General features: G+C 43.2%; 1 protein-coding gene across 1 annotated transcript in view; it reads left to right on the top strand.

Moving 5' to 3' along the window:
- Positions 1-13,455, top strand: part of LOC149450656 (hematopoietic prostaglandin D synthase-like) — a 55,910-nt gene extending 42,455 nt beyond the window's left edge. The window contains exons 4-6 of the mRNA XM_089691628.1: positions 2,516-2,616; positions 10,024-10,116; positions 13,210-13,455. Coding sequence (XP_089547754.1) covers positions 2,516-2,616; positions 10,024-10,116; positions 13,210-13,374 — 359 coding nt within the window. The 3' untranslated portion in view covers positions 13,375-13,455. The remainder of the gene's footprint in view (positions 1-2,515; positions 2,617-10,023; positions 10,117-13,209) is intronic.
- Positions 13,456-18,320: the final 4,865 nt, after the last annotated feature.

The raw sequence follows: 18,320 nt of genomic DNA, 5'->3' as shown, positions 1-18,320 counted from the left end.
TAGATCTGCTCACTTTCCAATCTCCCAGGGCACAAGGCAAGGTTGCCCTCTCTCCCCTTTACTCTTTGCTTTGGCCATAGAACCGCTTGCCCTCCTAATCAGAGCTAATCCGGATGTCCGAGGACTTGAAATAGGTGGCTCCCACCATAAATTATGCCTCTTTGCGGATGACGTTCTGCTTTTTCTCACTTCTCCTTTGACCTCCTCCCCTCACCTCCTCCGGCTTCTCGAGAGGTTCGGAGCACTCTCTGGCCTTATAATAAACCCCCACAAATCCACGGCACTTAATATTTCCCTCCCCAGTAAGGAGCTGGCACATTTGAAGCATATACTTCCATTTCCCTGGTCTCGGAATCATATTCCTTTCTTGGGAATCAAACTAACCCCTACTTTATCAGACCTTTATACAGCCAATTATACTCCTATGTTAACACATCTTACCGCTCTTATGACTAAGTGGTCCTCCTTACCTCTCGCATGGCTTGGCAGAATAACGGTCATAAAGATGTCAATACTTCCAAAAAGTTTGTATCTTTTCAGAGTTCTCCCAATCCCAGTACCTTCCCACTATCTTAGCGTTCTACAGCGTCGCATTTCATCCTATGTGTGGGGCACTATCCGCCCCCGCGTACCCCGCTCCACCCTTTATCGCTCCAAACTTAACGGAGGTCTTGGTCTACCAAACATCGGTAAATATTATCAGGCGGCACACCTGGCTCAGTTGCCAAAATACCATGCGACCTATGAAATACCTCAGTGGGTTGCTCTTGAATCTATAGATTGTGATCTCCTTTCTACGGCTAACTTACTTTGGCTCAGACCAAGTGACCGCCGCTCGATAACAAACCCCATTACCTCTCACTTTCTATCATTATGGGACAAATTCAGGACTCGCTACCTTCTCCAATCCTTGCATAACCCGTTACTCTCACATCTAAAGAATCCAGCTTTTCCCCCGGCCTGGTCTTTGCCACTCTCATTTAAATTATGGACCTCAGCTAACCTACTCTGCACTCATCACTTCTTGCAGAGAAATAAATTCAAATCCTTCGCCTCACTACAGGAGGCGTATAGCCTCCCAGCCTCTGAAATATTCCGGTATCTATAGCTGCAACACTTTTATGGCCCCTATACTAAAATACCCAACCAAACTAATACCATGTCTCCCTTTGAACGAGTTTGCTATAAAGACCCCCATAGGCGCGGCCTCATTTCCTATCTATACTCCCTCATTACAACTTCGGCCACCGCATCCTTCCCTTCATATACCTGTAGGTGGGAAACAGACTTGGATAGGCATTTAAATCAATCTGACTGGGATCACATATAGGCCAATACGAAATCATCTTCGCAGAACGTTGCGGCCTTGGAAACAAACTATAAAGTTTTGACCCGTTGGTACATGGTTCCAGCGAGAATCGCAAAATATACTCCTAGCTACTCCCCCAACTATTTTAGAGGCTGTGTAGACCCGGGATCATACTACCACATCTGGTGGGATTGTCCGGTAGCCAAGTCTTTTTGGACGGATGTCTTCACTATGATATCCAGACTTAGTACAAACATACTCCAACCCACCCCGACAACAGCTCTTCTCAACCTACGCCCTCCCAATGTGACGTCGTCACAATTCAAACTTATCATGCAAGTTACCACATCAGCCAAGCAGGTCATAGCGAAATCTTGGAAAGCCCCCACCTTAAGCATTGCTGCTGTTAAAACCAGAGTAACACAAGCTATGATACACGCAAAAGTTGAAGCCACAATTCTTGATACAATTCCTAAGTTCTTGAATGTCTGGACTACCTGGGTCGAAAATTTCCTTCCGCAAAACTTTGACAAATCCCTCCTTCTTCCTTGATCCAAATTAGATTAAATATTTTTTTTCCTACACAATGCTGGTACCACTTCTAACCGGTCTCACGTATTATGTATATTCTTTCTCACTGGTCCTGAGTCATTCCCGCCACCTCCCCCCCCCACTCTTCCTTGGTCCCCCTCGGCCTCTCCCCAACTCCTTAAGTATCTCTGGAGAGTCTCTAACCCCAATGAACGAACTCTCTTTAGCACATCGTTACCTTTTCCTAAAATAATCTCTGTATGCCTAGAGTCACAAGCTTGTTTGCATTGCACTTTGTGTTTGATGTTTTCTCTCCCTATTTGTTTAAAGACATGTCTGCTGTGTACATTTTTCTCTGTATTTCACAGCCTGTACAATGTCTAATGCCAATTGTCTATGCCTTTCCCCCTATGTTTCAAAATGAATAAAATGTTTGAACAAGAAAAAGGTACCAGGGGAATCTCATGACTCAAAAACAAATGCTAGTCATGTGGTAGGTAGCTGTGTGCAGCAGATCTAATCTAGTGGAGCAGCAGCATCTAATGATGGGATGGGAACCTCATTTGTGAAAGACAATGGCTGCTCTGCACACAACACCCTTCAAATAAAACCAGTGAATGACTAGAAATATTTGTATATCATGAATTTTACAAATATGGATTCTTGTTTCTACAGGCCTGACAGGAAAATCAGCGATAGATGACCTTCACATCGATGCCATAATTGATCATTTGGATGACTTGGTGACATCATTTCCTTGGGAAGGTGATGAAAAGGTATGGCATTTGTTGTTTGTTTAGAAGAGTTTTAACAGTATTATTATTATTATACAGAACTTATATAGCGCTGACAGTACCCTGGCGTGAGGGGTGGGACTGATGGTGGTGTTGTTGATCTTGGTGGAGAAGTCAGGGGGGGCACAGGCTGGGGGGAATACTAGAAGCTCAGTTTTGGAAAGGTTGAGTTTGAGGAAGTGGAGTGACATCCAGTCCGATATGTCACTTAGTAGGCTGGTGATGCGATTGGAGACTGAGGGGGTGAGGTGAGGGGTAGAGAGATAGATTTGTGTGTCATTGGCATAGAGATGGTAGTTGAAGCCGTGGCAGTTTATGAATTGGCCAAGGGAGGAGGTGTAGATGGAGAAGAGGAGGGGTCTGAGGACAGAGCCTTGAAGGATCCTGACAGAGAGAGGGAGTGAAGGGGAGGTGGCAGCGTTATAGGTAACACTGAAGGAGCTCTGCGATAGATAGGAGCAGAACCAGGAGAGAGAGGAGTCTCTGAGGCCAAGAGAGTGCAGTTTTTTGAGGAGGAGGGGGTGGTCAACCGTGTCAGAAGCCGCAGAGAGGTCAAGTAGTAGGAGTATAGTATAGTGGCCGTAGGTTTTGGCGCTTAGTAGGTCATTGGTGAGTTTGAGTAGGGCAGTTTTGGTGGAGTGTAGGGGGCAAAAGCCGGACTGTACAGGGTCGAGAAGGTTGTCGGTGAGATGGGAGCTCAGGCAATTGTAGACTAAGCGTTCTAGTTTAGAGGTAAATGGCAGTAGGGAGATGAGTCTTAGGTTGTTCAGGTCGCAGGGGTCCAGGGAGGGTTTCTTATGCATGGGAGTGATGTACGCGTGCTTTAGAGGGGAGGGGAAGGTACCGGTGGAGAGGGAAAGATTGAAGATGTGAGTGAGGGAGCATAGGATGGAAGAGGAGGGGGACCGCAGGAGTTGTGAGGGGACAGGGTCCAGGGGGCAGGTGGTGGGGCGGGCTTTGGAGAAAATCTTAGTGACCTCTTCGGTGGTAATGAGGTCAAGGGAGCAAAGTGTTGAGGGGGTTAATGTATGAGGAGTGCTAAGTGGGATGGGTGTCCGAGCAGTGGCGAAGTCCCTACGAATTGCGTCAATCTCGTGGGTGGTAAGTGAGGTACTGGGCGGAGGTGGAGGTGGAGAAAGTAGAGAGTTAAAAGTGGAGAAGAGCCGGCGAGGACTGGAGGAGACGGTATTGATGAGGGTAATAAAGTGGGCCTGTTTGGCAGCGTGAAGAGAGGAAGTGTACATTAAGAAGGCAGATTTGTAGCGGGTGAACGCTTGTTGGGATTTGGTTTTACCTCATAGTCGCTCCAGCGCACGACTATGTCATTTGAGGTTTCTGGTGTGGTCGGTCTGCCAGGGTTGTAGCAGATGGGGCCTAATGCTTCGTGTTGTTGGGGGTGCGAGCGAGTCTAGAGCGGCTGAAAGCGAGTTGTTATAGACAGTACTGGCTAGGTCAGGGCAGGACAGGGGATGGATGCTGTCGTAGAGTTGGTCAGTTGCAGAGTGGAAGGGAGCAGGGTTTTAGTTCTGGAGGTTTCTGTTGGTAATTGTTTGCCGTTTGGAGGGATAGGTGTTTGAGGACGAGGAGACAGAGAAGGTGATAAGGTTGTGATCAGAGAGAGGAAAGGGGGTGTTTGTGAGGTTGCAGGGAGTGCAAAGGTGAGAGAAAACAAGGTCAAGAGTGTTCCCGTCAGAGTGAGTGGAGGACTGTATGCACTGAGCTAGTGCAAAAGAAGAGGTTATGGGGAAGAGTTGGGATGTAGCTGGGTTATTATTATTATTATTATACAGGATTTATATAGCGCCAATAGTTTGCTCAGCGCTGTACATTATAATGGGAGTCAGTACACGAGACAGTGCAGTAACAATATGATTCAATACACGAGGGGTTCGAGGGCCCTGCTCCTTGGAGCTTACAATCTAGGAGGGAGGGGATAGTGGTACAGGAGGAAATATCTGTGGGGGATGGAGTGGTAGGAAGAGTGGAGGAGTTCAGTAATTAGCTGAGAGCGGGGTAGGCTTCCCTGAAGAGATAGGTTTTCAGGGTGCGCCTAAAGGTGAGGAGAGTAGGTGATAGTCTGATGGATTGGGGTAGGGAGTTCCAGAGGATGGGGGAAGCCCTGGAGAAGTCCTGGAGATGGGCATGGGAGGAGGGGACCAGGGAACTAGAGAGTAGGAGGTCTTGTGAGGAGCAGAGTATGTTTTGGGTGGTATTTGGATACCAGATCAGTGATGTAGTTTGGGGCAGTATTATGAACAGCTTTATACGTAAATGTTAGCATTTTGAATTTTATCCGTTGGGCAATCGGGATTGGCGGAGGGGGGTGGCGGATATGGAGCGGTTTGTAAGGTGGATGAGTCTGGCCGCAGCATTCAAGATAGACTGAAGCGAGGATAGACTGCGGTGAGGTAAGCCGATGAGGAGGGAGTTACAGTAGTCAAGGCGTGAAATAATAAGGGAGTGAATGAGTTGCTTAGTGGTTTCCGGGGTTAGGAACGGACGTATTTTGGAGATGTTGTGGAGGTGAAGTCTACATGAATTTGTCAGTGATTGGGGCTGGAAGGACAGATTGGAGTCAAGGATGACACCTAGTACTCTAGCTTGAGGGGTGGGAATGATGGTGGTGTTGTTGGTCTTGATGGAGAAATCGGGGGGGGGGGGCGCGGGCTGGGGGGAAAACTAGGAGCTCAGTTTTGGAAAGATTTAGTTTGAGGAAGTGGAGTGACATCCAATCTGATATATCGCTCAGTAGGCTTGTGATACGGGCGGAGACTGAAGGGGTGAGGTGTAGAGAGAGAGATTTGTGTGTCGTCGGCACAGAGATGGTAGTTGAAGCCGTGAGAGTGTATCAATTGGCCAAGGGAGGAGGTGTAGATGGAGAAGAGAAGGGGCCCGAGGACAGAACCTTGAGGGACCCCAACAGAGAGAGGGAGTGAAGAGGAGGTGGCAGCGTTATAGGTAACACTGAAGGAGCGCTGTGATAGGAAGAGAGCCAGGAGAGGGCGGAGTCTCTGAGGCCAAGAGAGTGTAGTTTTTTGAGGAGGAGGGGGTGGTCAACCGTGTCAAAAGCCGCAGAGAGGTCGAGGAGTAGGAGCACTGAATAGTGGCCATTAGCTTTGGCGGTTAGCAGGTCATTGGTGAGTTTGAGTAGGGCAGTTTCGGTGGTGTAGGGGGCGGAAGCCAGACTGTAGAGGATCAAGGAGGTTGTTGTTGGTGAGGTGGGAACTCAGGCGATTATAGACTAAGCACTCTAGGAGTTTGGATGTAAATTGCAGCAGGGAGATGGGTCTAAGGTTGTTCAGGTTGGTGGGATCCAGGGAGGGTTTTTTAAGTACACTGTGTTCCAAATTGTTATGCAAATGATATTTTTCTCATTTACATAAATAATTGATGTAAATAACAGTCAGCATAATTCTCATGTTATCAACTATTAAGAGTAAAATTCAAATTTTATTGAACAAACCTCCTAATGATAACAGTATTTTTGTTAAACATAAAACACTTAAATGCACTGTTCCAAATTATTACGCACAGTAAATTTCAAAACACTTAATAGGTTGTAAAGAACTGAAAATTGTCATTTGTTGTGTTTGCAGCATATTTACTGAAATCAAAAGCTATTTCAATCAAACTTTTAACAACATTTTAACTTTTTAAACATTTTAACAGGTCACGTTACATTTTAACATAGGACCCCTTATTTGATAGCAGCTTCACAAGTCTTGCATCCATTGAACTTCTGAGTTTTTGGACAGTTTCTGCTTGAATTTGTTTGCAAGATGTCAGAATAGCCTCCAGAGCTGCTGTTTGGATGTAAACTGCCTCCCACCCTCATAGATCTTTTGCTTGAGGATGGTCCAAAGATTCTCAATAGGATTGAGGTCAGGGGAGGATGGAGGCCACACCATGACTTTCTCTCCTTTTATCCCCATAACAGCCATTGATGCAGAGGTATTATTTACAGCATGTGATGGTGCATTGTCATGCATGAAGATGATTTTATTACGGAGAGCATAGTTCTTCCTTCTGTACCAGGGAAGAAAGTGGTCAGTCATAAACTCCACATATTTTGCAGAGGTCATCTTTACACCTTCAGGGCCCCTAAAGGGGCCGACCCCCAGCCCAAAACATGACTCCACCACCGCCTTGCTGATGTCGCAGCCTTGTTGGAACAGGGTGGCCATCCACCAACCATCCACTACTCTATCCATTTGGACCATCCAGGGTTGCACAACACTCACCCGTGAACAGGACTGTTTGTAAATTAGTCTTCATGTATTTTTCTGCCCAATGCAGCCGTTTCTGCTTGTGAGCATTGGTTATTGGTGGCAGAATAGAAGGTTTATGCACAGTTGCAAGACTCTGGAGGACTCTACACCTTGATGTCTGTGGGACTACAGAGGCACCAGCAGCTTCAAATATCTGTTTGCTGCTGTGTAATGGTATTTTAGCAGCTGCTCTCTTGATCCGATGCATGGATCTGGCAGAAATCTTCCTTAATATGCCTTTATCTGCACGAACCCGTGTGTGCTCTGAATCAGCCACAAATCTCTTAATAGTGCGATGATCACACTTACATTTTCGTGAAATATCTAATGTTTTCATACCTCGTCCAAGGCATTGAACTATTTCACTCTTTTCGGCAGCAGAGAGATCCTTTTTATTCCCCATATTGCTTGAAAATGGTGCTCTGCTTAATAATGTGGAACACCCTCCTTTAGTAGTTTTTCCTTAAATTGGGCTCACCGGCCAATCTAATTATCACAGGTGTCCGAGATTGTTTATAGTGATCAAAAGAGCCCTGACACACAATGCCATCCATGACTTAAACTGAAAAACAAAATATTTAATCTTTGTGACACTTAAATAGAATTTGCATAATAATTTGGAACACGGTGTATGGGAGTGATGTGCGCGTGCTTTAGAGGGGAGGGGAATGTGCCAGAAGAGAGGGAGAGATTAAAGATGTGAGTGAGGGAGCGTAGGATGGAGGAGGAGGGTGATCGTAGGAGTTGTGAGGGGACAGGGTCAAGGGGGCAGGTGGTGAGGCGGGCTTCAGAGAAGACCTTAGTGACCGCTTCAGTGGTAGCAAGGTCGAAGTCGAGTGGAGTGTTGAGGAAGTTTTAGTGTGAGGAATGCTATTATTGATGTTGATAGGGATGTATCAGTACAGTAACAGTACAGACGTAACATTTTTTTTTACTGTATTTCCTAGGAATAGGTATTGCATAATGACGAGGACTGAAGATAGGTGCACAATTTTAAAACTCTCTTGAGCTTTGCAGACCCTTTCCTGCAGTATGTTTGTGCCACTAGGAAATACTGGGGTTTCAGAACCTGTCTTATCAACTTTTTTGCCTGCACCAGCTAACTGTATATTGAGGGTGGAACTGGTGTCTCACATAAGGCAAGTTTGCCAGATCCCATTGGAAAGCTGGATTTTGTAAGGAAATCAGAGATCAAGGCACTTTTAGGGGGAAAAAAAACAGAACAACAAAGTAGCTGGGCAGTGAAAGAGGCATTCTGACAATTGTCAGAGTTGTCAAGAGTTGATTTGAGTCTGTCAACCAGCTTTCAAGTGCAAAAGCAACCAACTGGATCAATGCAACCTGCCTAGCAACACTTTGTACTGAAACCGTAAAATGATGAAGACTGTAGGCAATAGGTAAGGTGATCAGCTCTGATGTTTGTGATCAGACTGACAACTCATTGGGCCCCCGGGCAATAGGGGATCATGGGGCCCCTGTGTCCTTGCCCAAACTCAAAAAAGCCTATGAAAAAGGTACCAGGGGCATCTCATGGGGCCCCCTACTGACCCCAGGCCCTCGGGCAGTGCCCAAGTTTCCAAATGGTCAGTCCGCCCCTGTTTGTGATTGAAAGCTGGTTAAAAGTAGTTGATATTGCATTAAAATTGCTGTTTATAAAGCCACCAAGCAGGTGTGGTTCAATGTCAAATCCACAATAATACTCACTTAAGCACATGTAACAATCAGTTTTTTTTAGCTAAACAAATTATATAGAACCCCCAAATGTGTTTTATATATATATATATATATATATATATATAACATCATTTTTTTTTTAAACAGAGGATAAATTGGTGGGTTTTGCAATTTTTTTGTAACATAGTATTTGTGCAGCTGTTTTCCAAACACAATATTTTGGGAAAAATTCACTTTTTTGAACTTTAATGCAAAAAATCACAGTACATAACCCATTTTTTGGTAAATTATAAAGTATGTTATGCCAAGTAAATAGATACCAAACATGTCACACTTTAAAATTGCACACACCCGTGCAACAGCAACAATGTAAATGTTACTACTTTAAAAGAGTTTACAGTGCTAGAAATACTGCTCATGAACTGAAGGTTGGGGTGATACGTCACATGTGAGGACAAGCGCTGCTTGTGTGCGTGTGGGACCGACACGTGTGTTCGTCTTTGTGTGCAAGCACAGAGAGATGGGAGCACTTTAATTATTTTATTTTTTTTACATTGTCACTTTAAAGAATGTGAACATCCCTTGTGACAGGTACTCTTTATGGAGTGTTCTGGGGTCAATAAGATCCCAAATCCATCTTCTGCTCTTAAAAGCATTCAGTCACACCAAAATCGGTGACTGGTCGGCAAGTGGATACAATAACCCCCCAACTGTCCCTCATTTGGGACAAATTCCCCTTGTCTTTCATTCCTCCTGAAATACCCTTTTTTAACTGTATTCATCTCTGTAAACGAGTATATTATTTGACTGTAAAAGTTATTTATATTGCATTACCTTTTCAAACATTCTTCAAATAATTGCATAAGGCCTCCTGTACGCAGGATGTTTTGAATATTTTCCTCCTGGCAGCATTTTTGCAGAAAAAACACCTGACCCTTGTAAAAGTGTCTAAATGCTTTTACAAGTGTTTAGGCACGTTTACAGGCATCAAACATTAATTCATTTCATTGGCCAGAATAATAATTGCTCAAACTATCATGCAGATTCCATTGCTTTCAGCAGTTTCTGACTTACTGATCTGGAACATCAGTGACTTCTCTCTGTCCGGATCTGTATACTTGTCCTGGAGTAGTGTCTCAAAGTACTGAAGCCAGAAATAGCCAGCCAGTTAGCCCTGAAGGTGGTCAGTACAGCTTTCCCTTTAATTAGTATTTAGACCCAGGTACATAATTGATCAGTCATATTCAGTGGGGGCAAACTAGAATAGGTCCTGGTCAAGTTGCAGTCCAAGCTGACTCATGGAGCCCTGTATTGCCAGAAAGGGTGGTTGTCTGTACTCTCAACAATGGTTAAGGGTTTCTTACATTTTAGGTAAGGGAACATTTTAAAATGTTAAAATTGGAAAAGAAAAGGAAAACTACTCACATAACACCATTTTTTACCCTAGAAAATAAAGGAGTACATGGAAAAGAATGGTCAGCCAATCCTGTCTGGCTTGGAGAAGGCTTTAGGTGACAAGAAATGGTTTGCTGGCGACTACGTAAGTATTCTTTATCAAAATGGATAGCTGCATGGTAAAAACAGTACAATTTTCACTTCATACTGTATGAAAACTAAGCTAGAAAAAGTTTACCACGTCTTAAAAAGCCACAGGCACAATTTTATAAGTGAGAGGTGCATAAGGAAAGTGTTTGTTAAATAAAATATTCTAGGTTCCTTGAAGTGTGAAAGTACTGCTGCATTGCAAGGTCCACAAGCTGTCTGCAAAATCAGTCCAAAGAGTTTTTTTTTTACTATGTGCTCTGGAAGACAGCTAGAAAGCTGTGCTCTGCCCTTGAACAAACATCATTATTGATAATTAGGCAATATTAGGCTTTAATGTTGATTGGCAGCATCAGTTGTTTCAGAACACAATGTTTTTTTCCATGTTTGTGTGGGTTGTTTGTGGTTCCTCTGCAGTAATTCCACAAACCAACAACATACAGGTATGTAGGCCTCCTCTCCAACTGCCTCTAGTATGTGACAATAGCGGATATTTAAGAGAATGGAAGGGGAATTTGAATTTACCTGTTAGATTCCAAATCTTGGGGTAAAAGAGAGGGCACAGGCTGAATTTTCAAAGACCCTGAGTTTTATATTGGTAGCTTCAGGTGATTGGACACTGGCAAGCATTTGAGGATACACCCCTTAGACACCTTTCCTATAACCCAACCCCACTCCTTAAGTCCTTAGATTTGTAGAAAGCAGTGCAGGGTAACAAAGGAATAGAAGGGATGGGTGTCCTGTACTGTACTCCAAGATATGGAATTTACCAGTAAGTCAAAATTCCTCTTATCTTAATCGTACAGGACACAGGCTGAATATTCATAGACCCTGGGGTGTCCCCAAGGAATGAATGAGATGGGAGGACACAAAACAAGCAAACAGAAATGTGCCAACAGGCCCAACAACAAGGATCAACAGTCCCAACTAGAGTGCTGCTGGAAAAACCTTGAAGTCAAAAATTGCATCTACAGAAGTCTGGACATCAACCTGGTAGAACTTTGAAAAGGTATCAAGAAAAGACCTTACAAAACTGCAGAGCTAGAGGCCTGATGCCTAGAATACCCAGGAAACTCCAACTGGCCTTGTGGTGTGGGCACGTAAAAGGGGTGGAGGAGATTTGTCCTTGAAAGTGTAAGCTCTAGCGATCAAATGTCCCTAGTGGGTTGAAAATGTGGCTTCTACAGAATAGTGAGAATCACGTTAAAAAAAACAAGAAAGCAAGGAGGGCTTAAATCAAGATACACCTTGAAAAAAGGTTTTGACAAGGGAGATCGAAGCCAGAGGTTTTTGATAAAGAATGAACAAGGCCGAAACATGTTCTTTCAGAGTTCTTAAGGCCAAGCTCTGGTCATGACATGATTGCAGAAAGGCCAGAATGGGAGGCACAGAGTAATCTCTGAAACTGAAATGGTGTTCACACCAGGCAAAGAAGGATTTCCAGGTACAAGAGTAGATCTTTCTAGAAGTGTCTTTTCTTGCTTTTAGCAATATGGGAATGCCAGACTTGGAGACCCCTCTGTTTCCTAAAACCTGAGCTTCAACAGACTGAGAAGCAGGATGGAACAGAGGGCAGGTTTGCAAAAAATGATAAGGTAAGTGAGCGCAAAGCAAAAAACGGCAGCAGCTAGCATACAGGGCAATCCTCAACACCTCTAAACTAAACAAACAAATCAACAAGGTATGCAGCGCTAAATAAATGTCATTAAGAAACTCTAATAGCAATAGCTCTGCTAAAACCCAGTAACATCAATTAAAGCATGTCCAAGTTCCATGTGTGGTGGATAAAACCATGTAGGCTTGTAAAATAAAAACTTCAAATGTTCAATTCAGTGTAAAATCCTGAAGATTCCAATAAACTTATGCGCTTACCACAAGAACATACAAACTGAGCGTTGTATGTATGTCATCAGGTGTACCATCAACGGAAAAGGAGGCCTGGTTCCTACTGCGGGCAGCATCCGGTCACCAAGGTAGAAACTCAGGGGATGTCAGCACTCACTCTGGGGTCACATCTGGCTCACTGGTATGTCCAACGACATCCAGCCTCCTGGTAGGAACTTCTCCTACGATGGTCCACCTTTCATGGCAACTATAATCAACAGATAGCTTTTTGGCCATGCCCCAGGGGTTACTCAGGTGCAGCTATAGGGTAAACCTATCTGGAAGGAGTATGCACCAACCCAGGTGTAGCCCATCCTGTAGCAAAGTCCTCGTGCCAAAAAAAGAAGTGCCTGAGTACCTTATAATGGCTCCAGGCAGAATAGCAGTAAAATGCACAAGGGCATCCACCTAAGATTAAGCTCGGAGTGACAAGTTTACAATGTAAAACAAATACATTCCAAACATAGCCCCCCCAATTTTTATCTTTAATGGACCGGTATATCATCTTGTGGATGACTGCATAAAGTGCCAAGCTGAACGCCCATGCAGGATCCAGTTCAACATTACAGGCTGGGTATGGCTCCCAAGGTTTTTCAGAAGTTGTAACAACCTGGATGTATTGCTTCTGTTGCGGTATTAGAAGACAGTGAAGGAGTTGATTTTAGAATCTAAAGATAATAAATAATAAAAATTAGGATGAGAATGATTTCTCTGTAATGGAGAAGAGGTCTGTGACATTAGGACACTAGCAAAGAACTGAGGACTAGCAGAAAAGTTATAGGGGAGGGTCCAGGGGGTATGTCCTCAAAAGCTTGCCAGTGTCCAATCACCTGAAGATATGAGCCTTGAAACCCTGTGTTTATGAATACTTAGTCTGTGTTCTGTAGTTTACATAGTTCAGGAAAAATGTTATCTTAATCGTAGAGAATTGTTAATGGAATACAGGTGACTTGTGTTGCTATACCACATGAAATGAGAAAAAAAAAAATCTATGGGACATGCAAGCATCTCCAACAATTTGCTTCAATGGAAATACACTCTAGATAAACTTGAGGTGGCACAAGTATGACATTGTACTGGTGGTTATAAACTAAGTCCCACCTGACACTGCCCTATGTGTTGACCTAGGACATTATTTTATTTTCAAGTTCTCATCCTTTATGTATTAAACTAAATTTTACTTAATCTATTTTTTTACTACCTATAGGTAACATGGGCTGACTTTTTCTGGGATAACTGTGGTGACATGTTTGAGCACTATCAGCCTGGTTTTGCAAATGCCTACCCTCATTTACTGGCTCTAAGAAAGAGAGTACAAGAAATCCCAGAGATTGCAGCATGGATAAAGAAACGACCAGAGTCACCATTCTAATATGTCTTCTGTCATGTTGCTGTTATTAAGAATTAAAAGATTCAGCTTGGTCTAAATAAAATTTGAAACCTCAGTGTCCAATTTGTGTAAGTGTTCTCAATGTATGTGTATTAGTGTCTAAATGTGGAATAGATTCACATTGAAACATCCCTATAAGTATGAACATTGCTTTGAATAACAATCATATTTAGGCCCATTTACATTTGTGTGTTGTGGTGTGGCTCATTAGGTGCCTTAAGAAGTAAATGAAGTCTATTATATCTCAGAGCACAGCACAGGGATACATACCTCAAACATTTAAAGTGATCCTAACAATATAGTGTCAATGAAAACATACAGTAAAGACAAAAATTACAAAGGTGTCCAGGGCTCACATACAAAAAAAATGTTCAATAAACAGATGTGAACAGGAACAAAGATTCCACTTAAATCTTTGATTGTTCACTTCTGTGAACACATTTCAGGTATGTTTCAACAAAAAACTTTACACCCTCTGATAAATGTCCTGTGCACCACCACTGAACAATCTTTCACCACAAAGTTCAGATCACCACTCGCCAAAGTAAAATGCCTTTTTCTCAAGAAAAGGCACTCAAGCTGTCTCACAAGGAATCCTCCTCTAGCAGCATGGATGGCTGCTTGGGACTTCAGACTGCAAGATCTCCCCCCCTCAACAGGGGGAAAGTAGGCTCAAGCCATCTCTCAAGGAATCCTCTGTCTATGTGGATCAGCCTTTCTCAACCAGGGTGCTCAGGCACCCTGGGGTGCCTTGGCATAATGTCTAAAAAGTGCCCAAAACTTGTACAAAAGCCAGCGAGTGGAACAAGCCTGCCTTTCAGTTACACAAAGCCACAGGTTTTCATTGTGCACCATTACGACCTTCTAGCCACCAGCGTCTTGACAAACAATTACATCCTCAGTTGATAAGGATGTCGGCTGCCTGCACAGCATCCTAGTTTGACCCTCCCCTGCCCATCTCCATCAGTGCTGGGGTCACATTAGCTCAGTGGTGGATAAAAACTGAGGGAGAAGAAAAACATTGGAATACTAGTCAGTACCAGTGTGCAAAGTGTATTTGCTTTGGAAGAATAAATCACCTCTAAATGTTGGGAGTCCTACATGTGTGGATGTTGCTGCATTATATAAAACTATTATAATAGTTTTTCACATTTTAGAATGGGGTGCCCTGTTAAAATTATGGACAGTCTTGAGGCACCCATTTTAGAATGGGGCGCCTCAAGACTGTCCATAATGTTAAAGGGTGCCTCCGGACTGTCCATAATTTTAAAGGGTGCCTTAACTGAAAAAGGTTGAGAAACACTGACGTGGATAGTTGTTCCAGACTCCAAAGAAGGATGATTCACTCACAGTGTAATGCATTTTTATAAAGGCATTAATAAAACAACTATTATACTCACAAGTAACAAGTGAATAAGCAGGCATCAATACGTAAATCCAGTGTGGCCCCCAGTAAACTAAAAGCATTGTGTACAGTGAAAGTAACAGCCATCTGTGTGTGTGTGTACTGGGACTCCTAGACACCAGCTTCTGCCCACACTGTCGCTTCGCTCTAAGGCATTTTGTCGCAATGGTGACTGCATCCTCTTTCATCATCCAAGATGACAGAGAAAGGCATTTTAGTTTGCGAATATGGATCTGATCTTAACATATCAGGTAATTAAGGGGTTAGGCGTGCGCCAAACAAGTGTTAAAAATTTGCTTTTTTTTTTCCTAAAAAATCTTTTTATCCATCTATACAGGTATGTCGCAGTGCCTGTAGGAGCCACCTGTCTACTGTACAATACAGGTGGGCGGTCCTAAAGTGGTTAAATGTTTGTAAGGTATATATCACTGTGCTGTATATATGAGTTATAGGCTTGTACCCTCAGGTGATTGGACACTGCAAGCTTTGAGGACACACCCCTGGGGGGCTTTCCCTATAGGCCTACCCCAATCTGAGTCCTCAGTTTTGAACCATGCAGAAAAAATGAGGTTAAGGAAGGTGGTCTGTCCTGTCCCCGTGATAAGGATTATAATTTTTATAGTCAATTTATTTTTATTTTAAAGGGTATGTATCACCACAGGCAGACATATTGATATTTACATCTATGCAGGTCAATAGCCACCATGGACAATGTAAACAAAAATTCAATCATCATAGGATAAGTAGGTGACATTGTACATATGAACAGTAACTGAATAAGTATTGTGCCAAATACATTATTGTAAAGTTTGCAATAGTATAATGCAAGCCAACATTTTCCAACTTTAAGACACAGAGAGACGGTAAACATAGGGTCCCTGAGGGGGCACCTTAGAGCTAAGGGAAACAGAAACCGAAGTGAGGGGAGAAAGAAGGCAATGTGGCTTACTTCCCAAGGGAAATTGTTGGTAGTGGCAGCCTGGGGTGTCTAGCTGGATTTAGCCAAGTAATTGTTGGTATCTAGGGGAGAATATACAATTTTTTCCAATAGTACCAATTTTTGTTTTGATCAGAGATCTTGTCTTTGATACCTGCTGTAAGGTCTTCCATCTCTTGGGTATTGTTTACTCTGGCAAACCATTGTCTCAGCATCAGTGGGGATGTACTCTTCCGGGTAGTGGTGCACCGAAATGTAAATTCAGAATGCATGTCGCCGAAAACCGAACCGAAACCAAAATGGCTGCGTATGTGGGGGTGGGGAGGTTCCAAATTTTTTTTTCTACTTACATGTATATTTTTACTTATTTTTTTGAGCTTATGATTTTATTGCTATCACATAGGGGACCAATAGTCTCCTATGTGATAGAATGAGTGACAGGTCATCTTTGTAAGGGGGAGGGGGGGGCAGTGTGTGCAAGGAGGGGGCAGGAGAGGAGCAGTGTATAGAGAGGCTCCCGCACTGACTGTCACTATATGTCAGTGCCGTTTTTTAAATGCAATTGCCGTTTTTTTTTTTTCTTCACTAGAGCTCAGATAATGACCTGTCACTTTCCCCGGAGCTAGCTTTGTTTCTTTTAGCTTGGGGAAAGAAACTAAAACAAAACTTTGTATCTTTTAGCTCGGGGAAAGTGACCGCTCATTCTCTGAGCTATAGTGAAGAAAAAAAAAAAGCCGGCAATTGCATTTAAAAACAATGCAATGTTTTAAATGTAATCACCGGCTTTTTTTCCCCTTCACTATAGCTCAGAGAAGGAGCAGTCATTCTCTGCTAAAAAGCTAAAAAGTCGATAATTACATTTAAAAGCTGGCACTGACATAGTGACAGTCACTGTATACACTGCTCCTCTCCTGCCTTTCTCCATCACCCCCTTCACATCTTCAGTACACATAGTGCCCTGTTATCGGCTAAATTTTTCCTATCGGCAAAATGCCGGATAGGGCTATTTTTTGCCGATGTTTCGGTGGTTGAAATTTCGGTGCATCCCTACTTCCAGGAGCTAAGGATACTGGCTTTTGCTGTGTTCAGCAGCCGGAGTAGCATAAGACTTCTTATATTGCTTACAGAACATACAGGTTAATTGAAGGAGTATTGCTGACGGGTTACTGAATAAGGTATAACCTGTAACTTGGTGGATGACTTGTCAAAACTGGGTACCAAAATGACTGAAGTGCTGAACACTCCCAGAATACAGGTAAGAGTGTTCCTCTGTGAGTGCCACACCTTCAGCAGAGGTCACTCTGTCGAGTGAATAGCCTGGCTAGCATGGAGGGAGTTCTGAATTATCAAGTGACAATCTTGTAAGATATTTCTGATACTTGCAGCTGATCAAGGCCTTGTGTGCAAAAATAAGAATTATAACCCATTGTTTATCTGAGAAAGTTATGTCTAGGTCCTCGCCCCATGAAAGGAGAGGAAGTCCAGATCCAGGTGAGAGTTGACATCTAGCATAGTTTGGTTGTAGTCAGCACCAAGGGTCAAGAGATATGACTTCAACATTCATCGAAAGCGAAGAAAAGTAATTACAGTTGTACTGGTGGAGGAAGTCCTGAGCACTAAGTAGTCCCAACTTCTGACCTGCCAAAAGGGACAAAGGCTGAGTGTCCCAGTATGGGGGTCAGGGGCGATTTGGCCAAGGTAAAGTATCTATTAATTTCTTTTAATGTAGGTCCGAGTCTTCTTCCAAGGCTACCCAGAGCTCGAAGGCGCCATGTTTAAACCAATCAATAACATGTGTCGTGTGTGTAATATTTCAGCAGGTCAGGTAGTCTCACTCCTTCCCAATGATTAGGTCTCGTTAAGACCGTTCTACTGATGCAGGGCATCATGTTGTGCCAAACGTATCTAGTAAATTCTGCTTGAAGGGTATGAAAGAATGTTCTAGGAATAGTAATTGGTAGAGTTTGGAGAATGTAAAGGATGTGAGGCATCACGTTCATCTTCAGTACATTACATCTCCCAAACCAGGTGACAGCAACATTTTTCCAGGCAGTCCCTACGAAATTATTTGCATGATTCAGAGAAAGTTCAAGTTGAATATCTTTGTAGGATCTACTGGGATGTGTGTTCCCAGATATTTGAGAGAGTGAAGAGCACAGCGGAAGTCAACATTATTTATCTTAATTGTACAGTACAGGGCATAGGCAACCTTTTCATACACCATGGGACGTTCAAGTTACAACCAGGGGGCAACAACCAGGCAAGTATATGAGAACAAAAGAAGTCCGATCAGCTGCAATCCACTTTATTGAACCAAGATAAAACCAATATAGACAGTGGAAATACAGTAGGGGACTGACAGGTAAACGCGTTTCACGCTATAGACAGCGCTTATTCATTACTGTTTGGATATTCATTACAGTCTTTACTTGGTTCAATAAAGTGGATTGTTTGGAGTGCAGCCGATTGGACTTCCTTTGTTCTCATCTATGCAGCACACGAGCTGGGCTAGCACCTACAGGAGAAATTGTGCTTGGAGATTGGAGTCTCTCTACCTTGAGCAGTGGTAAACATAAACAGGCAAAT

This window comes from Staurois parvus, unplaced genomic scaffold, assembly GCF_062004578.1.
Source record: "Staurois parvus isolate SC_StPar_1 unplaced genomic scaffold, SC_StPar_1.0 ptg000566l, whole genome shotgun sequence".
In the NCBI taxonomy this organism is placed as follows: Eukaryota; Metazoa; Chordata; class Amphibia; order Anura; family Ranidae; genus Staurois; species Staurois parvus.
This window is presented reverse-complemented; position numbering and strand designations above follow the sequence as displayed.